Raw genomic sequence first — 10,268 nt, forward strand, 5'->3', positions numbered from 1 at the left:
ATTACTTAGCTTATGGCCATGCTTGTATGGGATTATGTTCATTAGGTTAGCTGAGGAGGGAAGATACACACTCAGAGATATTCTTCGGGTTGGGCCTTAGACCTTACTTACACAAAGAGGAAGGTGGGCTGAGCATCAGCATCCATTGCCTTCTGCTTCTTGCCTGTGGATGAAATGTGGCCAAATTCCTTCTACTTTAACTTCCTTGCTATGATGGATTATACCCTTGGACTATGAGATTAAATAACCCCTTCTCCCTTAAGTTGCTTTTGATTGGGTATTTTTATTACAGCAAAAGGAAAAGAAATAAAGACAGCCCTGCCAGTTCAAACTATTACGATTACCCAGTATGAGCTGTGGTCCCATCAGTCAGGAGGTAAAAACACTTCAGGGTCTTCCTTGGGTACATAAGGAGTTCACAGACAACCTTGGGTACATGGGACCCTCTCTAAAAAGAAAATAGAGTAAAATAAAATAAAACAAAACTACCCAGCATGCAAGTTGCAGGCACAAAATGTTGGACTCAGGCTTATTGGATTCCAAAGTGAATACACTTTCTGTTTTGTCTGTTATGCAACAGGATCTGAAATCATCCTTTTGAGTTCCTGGTTAGCTGATGCCTTATAAGGCTAGCTAGAATAACTTACTGATATGCAAATCCACAATCCGCATAACTTTGTCAGATGTATTTTTTTTCCTGGTACTTAGAGAAGAATATCGCAGATGTCAGGAAGCAACAGGCATGTTCTGTAGCCAGAAATCAGCACCCACGTGAACATCAGTTGCCTAAATGTTTTCTTTCATATATCTTGATATTTCTCAGAAGCACACCATCTGTTCATAGAATAGATAACCAGAAAATATCTTTGGTAGTTTTACTTATCTCTTATAATGAATTATCTTTGTTCTTATGCATATGCAATCAGATTTTTGAATAGCAATACAAAATACCTACCATCTCCAAAGGAAGGATGTATGTTGACTAGGTTAAATATGAAGAGAGGACATAGAAGTCAAGAGCATCTGATCAGGTGCCCAAAGAAGCATACTACATGTTCTTTTATACAGACTTCTAAGTCATTTACTGAATTAGAAGTAGGATATTTAATAGAAGAGACTGGAAATGGTATGTGTGTGTAGAGTAAAAAGGGGGCAATTGATTAGATCAGTATACATTATATGCATGCACACTGAACCTCATTAATATGTACATTAACATGAGGTAAGTATTTTTAAAAGTCCTCAGACTCTGCTTGTGACAGATAGTTGGAACAATCAGGACAGTTACAATTACACAGTAATAATTCAATAATTGTTAAGTATTTTTGCTATTACCTGTTTTTCTAGTTGTAGTTTTCCCCTTACTTTCTGTTGGGCGCTGCCCTGGAACCACGCCATGGCGAGATGGCGCTGACATCCGCCTGACAGTTGCAATGACAACTCTGCTGCGCATGAGCAGGAGCTCCCTGCCCACGAGGCCGGGGGGTGCCTGTGCCTTACGTCACCTCGGGTGACATAATTGGACCAGTAATTAACTGCCACGTCCGAGGCGAGAGAAACTCTCTATATAAGGAGAGTCCCGTTAGGGCGTGGGGTCTTCGCTTTGTGATAGCTTATGCTCCTCCTCTCAGGAGCAATAAAGCTTACTGCAGAAGGATCCTGATCGTGTGCCGCGTCATTCTTGCGGGCGAGATAGAGCGCGGTACAACTGGTGCCGAAACCCGGGAAACTGACCAAGCCATCGTCCGCACCATCGAAGACCCCTTGGAAACGAGGAGGATTCAGAACTGCAGGCAGGTAAGTTCGGAGAGGTATGCTGATCTGGGACTTTGGTCTGGGGTTGTCTCCGCCTTGGGAGGGTTTGCCTGAAGCAATCGTCCTCCTTGGTATTGTTCTTGTCTTCTTTATACTGGTCACCTAAGCCTCCTGTAGATAAAGGGGCCTGAACAGTCTCTTCTGTCCTTTGCTTTCGTTTTTCCCCATTTGCTGTAAGACGGACGTAGATAAGCCGCGGTCATCTGTACCATTGGTAACGGTGGTGATTAGTCAGACGTAGATAAGCTGCAGCCACCATGGGGTCCTCTCAATCCATATTAACTACCTTGGAGACTGTATTAAAGCAGAGAAATATCAAGGTTGACAGAAAGACATTACGGAGCTTTGTCAAGGAGGTCGATCGTGTGGCATCCTGGTATGCCCTTTCTGGCTCTCTCACCCTGGCATCATGGAATAAGTTGGGGAGGGATCTTGATCGACACCTAGAGCAAAGAGACCTAAGGATAGGGACCAAGGCAGTATGGAAACTAGTGAAGAACTGTATTGAGGATGAAGCTTGCCAGGCGGCCGTTGTAGAGGGTCAGGCCATTCTCGAGGTAACCCAGGATAGCATGTCAGAAACCGAACGTAGTGAGAGGTCAGGCGCGCGCGAGAAAACGGAGGTATACAAAAGAAAAACTAAGAAAAAGAGCCCTCCTGTTTTAGGAGAGAACATTATAGCAAAACCAGATGCCCTTCCTGGCCTTTCCACTAAAGGGACAGGTCAAATGTATCCTTTTAAAGAACTGGAGGCGCTGAACCTCGGCAGCTCCGCCAGTTCTGAGTCTTCTGATTCCGAACAAGACTCTCTAGGCCCTGGAGATGAGACAGAACTAGAAGAAGAGGCTACAAAGTACGAGGCGGAGAGATATCACCCGGATGGGGAGTTTTTCTCTAAACTGCTACCCAAGGGCAAGGCCTCAGCAAAAGCGATAGCAACTCCATCTGCTCCGCCTATGCCGCTCTCTCCCCCCCCTTATGAAGGGCGTTTACATAGTTTCTCCTTTTTACCTGAAAAAATTAGAAGAAAGGTCCATCTCACCTTCCCCGTTTTGAAGTAGAGAATGGAGGGCGGGTACATACTCCGGTTGAGTATAAACAGATAAAAGAATTGGCAGAATCGGTTCGTAATTATGGACCTAATGCCAACTTTACTATTATGCAGATAGAAAGGCTTGCCTTGGATCCCCTAACTCCTGCCGATTGGCAGATGGTGGTGAAGGCAGTATTACCAAATATGGGGCAATATATGGAATGGAGAGCATTATGGCATGAGGCTGCCCAGTCACAGGCGAGGGCTAACGCCATAGCACTCACCCCAGAGCAGAGAGAATGGAATTTCGATCTGCTTACAGGACAAGGAGTCTATGCTGTGAACCAAATTAATTACCCTTGGGGCGCATATGCTCAAATAGCCACCCTGGTAATTAGGGCATGGAAGTCACTTACGCAGAAAGGGAAGGCAGGTGGACAACTTACCAAGATTATACAACAACCTCAGGAGCCGTTTTCCGATTTTGTGGCAAGGATGACGGAAGCGGCAGGAAGAATTTTGGAGATACAGAGCAGGTTAAGCCGTTGATAGAACAGCTCATCTTTGAGCAGGCTACACAAGAATGTAAAACAGCAATTGCCCCTAGGAAAGGAAAAGGTTTGGATGATTGGCTCAGGGTATGCAGAGAACTCGGAGGACCGCTTACTAATGCAGGCTTGGCGGCTGCCATTCTTCAATCACAAAGAAAGCCGACGGGCTTCAAGGATCGGAGGCTCTGTTTTAATTGTGGAAAGCCAGGGCACCTAAAAAAGAATGTCGAGCTCTAAAAAGGGTCAGGATACTATCTGTGCCAGATGTGGGAAAGGCTACCATAAGGCAAGCCAATGCAGATCCATAAGAGACCTTAAGGGCAATCTCCTTCCCCCCGTAAACCAGGTACAGCTGACCAAGAGCCAAAAAACGGCCAGGTGGGCCCCCGATCCCGGGGCCCGCAAAGATACGGGACTCAGTTTGCCAAGGCCAGTTCCGAGGAGGAGACGACTCCACAAGAGACGTCAGGATGGACTTGCGTGCCGCCACCTCAGTCCTACTAATGCCACATATGGGGGTCCATCCAGTGCCTGTGGCACCTTTGCATCCCCCATTGCCTGATGGTATGATAGGACTTATAATAGGCCGTGGTGCCCTTACTGCGCAGGGACTAATTGTACATCCTGGAATAATTGATAACCACCATATTCCAGATATTCAAATTCTTTGTTCCAGCCCCCAAGGTGTTTTCTCCATCCATAAGGGGGATAGGATAGCTCAGCTTGTATTGCTTCCAGCAAAAGATCAAATTTCACAAGATATAAAAGGTCCGATGGGATCCACAGGGACGGACTCGGCCTATTTAACTGTGGCACTAAATACAAGGCCTAAGTTAACTCTTAGAATTAATGGCAAAAGTTTTGAGGGCATTTTGGATACAGGGGCTGACAAAAGTATTATTTCAACACATTGGTGGCCAAAAAGTTGGGCGGTCACACAGTCCTCTCATTCTCTACAGGGGCTGGGATATCAATCCAGCCCTGACATCAGCTCTAGTGCCCTAACTTGGGAATCCTCAGAAGGACTGAGAGGCCAATTTACCCCCTATGTCTTACCCTTACCAGTTAATTTATGGGGTAGAGACATCCTAACAGAAATGGGCCTTACCTTAACCAATAATTATTCGCCCTCAGTTAGAAACATGATGGAAAAGATGGGGTTTCAAGAAGGCCGGGGCTTGGGACGTCTTGAGCAAGGCAATCCCCGCCCTATATCACCCCGACCTCATGAAGGTAAAACGGGCTTGGGTTTTTTCTTGAGCGCCACTGAGGCAGCACGACCCATACCATGGAAGACGGAGGACCCGGTATGGGTTCCTCAGTGGCCATTAACCTCCGAGAAACTGAATGCCATCATGAAAATAATTACAGAACAGCTTTGCCTTGGTCATATAGAACCATCCACTTCGCCTTGGAATACTCCGATTTTTGTTATCAAAAAGAAATCGGGAAAATGGCGCTTGTTGCATGACCTAAGGGCCATTAATGTACAAATGTTACTATTGGGTCCGGTCCAGCGAGGATTGCCTCTACTCACTGCCCTGCCAAAAGGGTGGCCCCTTCTGATCATAGATATTAAGGACTGTTTTTCTCCATACCCTTACATCCCGTTGATCGCCCGCGTTTTGCCTTTACGGTACCTTCTTTAAATCATGCAGAACCAGATAAGAGATACCAATGGAAAGTTTTGCCTCAGGGAATGGCCAATAGTCCAACCATCTGTCAGCTCTTTGTTGATCAGGCACTTGCCCCAGTTAAAAGACAGTTCCCGCAGGTCCTGTCTATCCATTATATGGATGATGTGCTGTTATGTCATCAAGATCTTACAGTTTTACAGCAAATGTTCCCTGTCTTACAAAAGCAATTAAGTCAATGGGGACTTTCCCTAGCCACTGAAAAGGTACAAATAACCGACTCCGGATCATTCCTGGGCTCGGTTATCCGACCTGATTTCATTAGACCACAGAAGGTTGAAATTAGAAAAGATAAGTTACAAACTCTAAATGATTTTCAAAAGTTATTGGGTGATATTAATTGGCTAAGACCTTTTTTAAAAATTCCCACCATTGAATTAAAACCTCTATTTGATATTTTAGAAGGGGACCCGCATATCACCTCCCCAAGGAAATTGGATCCCTCGGCAAGCGAGGCTCTTTGCAAAGTCAGAAAGCTATAACTCAGGCCCAGCTGGATAGGATAGATTATACCCAGCCAATTTTGTTATGTGTCTTGAACACACAAGGTCTACCCACCGCCGTTGTTTGGCAACAAGGGCCTTTATGCTGGGTCCATCCTCGAGCTTCCCCTGCTAAAATTGTTGATTGGTATCCAGCTGCTGTTGCACAATTGGTTATAAAAGGCATTAAAATGACAATAGAATACTTTGGTCTGGAGCCTAATATCATTGTTAGCCCCTATACTCCGGATCAAATACAGGTTTTGGCCGCCACCTCTAGCGACTGGTCAGTCCTATGTGCTTCATTTTCAGGGACCTTTGATAATCATTATCCCAGGCATCCACTTTTACAGTTTGCTTTGGCCCAGCCTTTAGTTTTCCCAAAAATTACCTCTAATACCCCAATTAAGAATGGGATAGTAGTATATACAGATGGTTCTAAAACAGGACAAGGGGCCTATGTTGTAAATGATATGACTTATATAAAACATTTTCCTGAATCTTCCCCACAAGTCGTTGAATGCCTCGTGGTATTAGAAGTTTTACAACAATTTATGGGCCCACTTAATATTGTTTCAGATTCATTATATGTAGTTAATGCAGTTAAAATTCTTGAAACTGCCGGGTTGATTAGACCTTCTAGTAAGGTGGCTCACATATTTGAAGCCATTAGAGCTGCTCTGCTGCAAAGGCGGCATCCTTTCTTTATTGAACACATAAGAGCTCATTCTGGTCTTCCCGGCCCCATGGCAAAGGGAGCACGCTCGCTGATCAAGCCACTAGACTTGCAGCTGTTGCGCTTTCTTCACCCATAATAGCTGCAAAAGAATTTCATAATAAATTTCATGTTACTTCAGAGACATTACGCAGACGCTTTTCTTTAACCAGAAAAGAAGCTAGAGATATAGTGATACAATGTCAAAATTGCTGTCAGTTTTTGCCTGTCCCCCATCGAGGAATTAACCCGAGAGGTTTGATCCCCTTACAAGTTTGGCAAATGGATGTTACCCATTATGTCCCTTTTGGTAAATTGCAATATATACATGTTTCTGTTGATACTTGTTCTGGAATATTTTTGCCACCCCACTTTCAGGGGAGAAGGCTTCTCATGTGATTCAGCACTGTCTTGAGGCCTGGAGTGCCTGGGGCAAACCCCGCTGTCTTAAAACCGACAACGGGCCTGCCTATACTTCACAAAAATTTAAACAATTTTGTGCACAAATGCAAGTTACTCATATTACTGGATTGCCCTATAATCCTCAAGGTCAGGGCATCATTGAGAGAGCACATCGGACACTTAAATCATATTTATTAAAGCAAAAAGGGGGAGCAATAATGGAGCTACCCCCTGGACCGAGAGTGGCCATAGCCATGTCACTCTTTACCCTGAATTTTTGAACTTGGATGATTCAGGGATGAGTGCGGCTGAGCGACATTGCACAGAACCTAAAAGGCCCAAGGAATGGGTGAAATGGAAAGATGTGCTAACTAATCAATGGAAAGGCCCGGATCCTATCCTGATAAGGTCCAGGGGAGCTGTCTGTGTTTTTCCACAGGATGAAGACAATCCGTTCTGGGTTCCGGAAAGACTCATTCGTAAGATGGGGAACCCTGATGATAATGATCATGGCTCAAGCCTGGAGGGCAACGGGAGAAAGAAGATGGGGAATCATGTCGACCTTTCCCCTCCCCATGCCGGTGATGTATAATGCACAAGTGTTTCCTAGATTTTTTTCACCAATAAAGAGCTAGGGCTAGCTTATTTGCCCCAAGATAATCAGATTCATGCAGTACAAGAAAATCGCTCCCTCTCCTTAAGAGGAAGCTTATGCTTTCATTTTTCCAAAGTAAATGATAATAAAAATAGTATTAACTGTGTTAATTTGAGGAATCAATCGGCTGCCTGGCAAGGCGAGGCTAGTTGGGGAACTGATTTAGAGATTGTAGCCAATGCATCCGATGTTGGGCGCTGCCGGTTAGTACTAATGCTACTCCCCATGATCAGCCAAAGTTAGCCCCATTTTGTAAAGGGATTCAATCAGAAGAGTATATCCTGCCTTGGACTGAATGTCAATCTAGGTATCAACACTGGGTAGGCCCTAATACCTTCACTTTCTCACCCAGCCTAGGGCATCATTTTTTGAATATGACACCCTTGACAACTTGGGTCAATCCCTTTGACGGATTTGACTCCTATGGTAATGATAGGAGGAGGAGCTGGGGAAAAAGGACAAATCTCTTACAATTGGAAGGGCAAATTTTCAGGGGGATCTGGCTCCGGCACTTGGCAAGCTTCAGATATGAAGCATAAAGAATTTATTAGAAAAGAATATGCCCCATCACCAGTTTGTGTTTGGCCCCCCTTTTTATGGATTGTAAGCAATAATTTTATAGGTGAGAATGAGGAATTAAGATGTGATACCAAGAGCTGCTTTTATACATTATGCTGGGATGCCACGAAATATTCTTATGCTGTGGTGACTAGAATGCCGAGGTTTGTGCCCGTGCCGGTGAAAGCCCCGAGTAGCTTGTCTCTGCTACGCACAAAAAGAGATTTCGGCATCTCGGCCATAATTGTAGCCATTGTGGCCACTACAGCAGTGGCTGCCTCTGTGACCGCCTCGGCAATGGCCCTATCCACATCTGTACAAACGGCAGATACTCTTGATGGTCTTTCATCATCAGTATCAGTGGCGCTCGACCGACAAAGTTCGGCAAATACTCAAATTCAGGGAGGGTTGATGCTGGTTAATCAGCGCATCGACCTGGTTCAAGAACAATTGGATATTTTATGGCAATTGGCGCAGTTAGGATGTGAATATAAAATGCCTGGACTTTGTGTTACATCAATACAATATGAAAATTTTATTAGAGCGGCTAATTTGTCCAAAAGTCTTTCTCAGTTCATTTTACAGAATTGGACATTCGAATTTGAACAGATACTGCAGGACTTGAGAACAGCGATCCACCAGAATTGATGTCTCCCTACAAGAAGGACTGTCGTCATGGATCTCTTCTGTCTTCTCTTATTTCAAGGAATGGGTGGGGGTGGGACTCTTCGGGATGTTTCTCTGCTTCGGGATGTTTCTCTGCTTCGGAATGGCAATTTTATTCTTTTTGTTTTGCAAAGTGTTCAAAAAGGCAAAAACAGATAAAGTCATGATTACACAGGCACTCGCGGCTCTAGAGTATGGGGCCTCGGCGGAGGTCTGGCTCACCATGTTAAAGCGTGGAGAATAGCCTTTGATTATCCCCATTTCATTCTGGCTTTCCCTGTCACCTTGGCAGACTCCGGCTATATTTCTCTGCCCCTGCTTCAATAGATCAGCCTTTGCACCTCTGAGTCCGAAATGTTTTGGACATTTGCACCAGAGAAGGTGATCATTGATATTGCAGCCTTTGCACTCCGCTGAGCTCGTCTCATTGCACGCGGAAAGGTGCTATATGGGGTATATTCATCTGTTTCGAACCCTGATGGGCTGCAGAGCCTGATGGTGATCAACGGATGTAGGCCATTCATCTGGTTTCTGTCTCTGGTGACGAGGTGGCCATTAGCTGTCGGCAGAACAGCCCTTGCACCCTCAGCGACTTTGTTGCATTGCACGAGGATGGGTGTTTTAGCCTATGCAGCCCAGTTGGGACACTTTTGTGTGCTTTTATTAAAATAAAAAGGGGGAGATGTTGGGCGCTGCCCTGGAACCACGCCATGGCGAGATGGCGCTGACATCCGCCTGACAGTTGCAATGACAACTCTGCTGCGCATGAGCAGGAGCTCCCTGCCCACGAGGCCGGGGGTGCCTGTGCCTTACGTCACCTCGGGTGACATAATTGGACCAGTAATTAACTGCCACGTCCGAGGCGAGAGAAACTCTCTATATAAGGAGAGTCCCGTTAGGGCGTGGGGTCTTCGCTTTGTGATAGCTTATGCTCCTCCTCTCAGGAGCAATAAAGCTTACTGCAGAAGGATCCTGATCGTGTGCCGCGTCATTCTTGCGGGCGAGATAGAGCGCGGGACAACTTTCAGTAGATTAATTACCCTCCTGTTTTTCCCTATGTGGCATGTAAAAACCTTAAAGCAATCTCTCCATTTGCTTATCTAAAGATTTTATTGTTCCTCTAAAGACACTGGTGGTAAAAAAGATGAAATTCGTGTACTCAAGACCACTGAGTCTCGTTCAAGGAACAGATTGAACCAATTGCCGTGTAGATGCATTTAGTTTTCATGATGGGAGGGATGAAAACAAGTATGGAGTTCATGTTGGGAGCAAATAATTTATCCTTGTAACACTTGATTGTTAAATCTAAAATATGAGTAGGATCTCACCAAGGACAGAGAAGTGGAAGGGCAAAATATTCTAGAGGAAATATGTTCATTACCCTTGTTTTATTGTTTTCTCCCTCCTCAGCTATTCCAAGCTCATGACCATGATAAGGCTAATGCAACATGTATCATGGCATGCTTGTATAGATATTAAAAGTACTGAAACATTTTCACAGTGATTGGTAAGAATTTCTACCTCAAAGTAGCAGAGTAACTGCAAACTCACTGTTCTCTGCTGTGGCGTCCCAACATCCTCCCTGAGAATTTCCCAGGCCTCACTATGATCAGTAACCAAATCACTGCTGCCACAGAAGGGCTTCTGAGAGACCAATTCCTCACTCAGAAAGACTTAGGTCACCACTGGTACCACAT

The 10,268-nt window shown here is 44.9% G+C and overlaps 1 protein-coding gene across 1 annotated transcript; it reads left to right on the top strand.

Moving 5' to 3' along the window:
• The first annotated feature begins 1,709 nt into the window (after positions 1-1,709).
• LOC121143214 lies at positions 1,710-9,325 on the top strand. The gene is made up of 2 exons (XM_040754508.1): positions 1,710-1,797; positions 7,132-9,325. Exon 2 carries the CDS (start codon positions 7,771-7,773, stop codon positions 8,551-8,553), a length of 783 nt encoding a protein of 260 aa, XP_040610442.1. The 5' UTR covers positions 1,710-1,797; positions 7,132-7,770; the 3' UTR covers positions 8,554-9,325.
• The last annotated feature ends 943 nt before the right edge of the window (positions 9,326-10,268 follow it).

The sequence above is a fragment of the Mesocricetus auratus genome, unplaced genomic scaffold (assembly GCF_017639785.1).
Source record: "Mesocricetus auratus isolate SY011 unplaced genomic scaffold, BCM_Maur_2.0 Super-Scaffold_100011, whole genome shotgun sequence".
Lineage (NCBI taxonomy): Eukaryota > Metazoa > Chordata > Mammalia > Rodentia > Cricetidae > Mesocricetus > Mesocricetus auratus.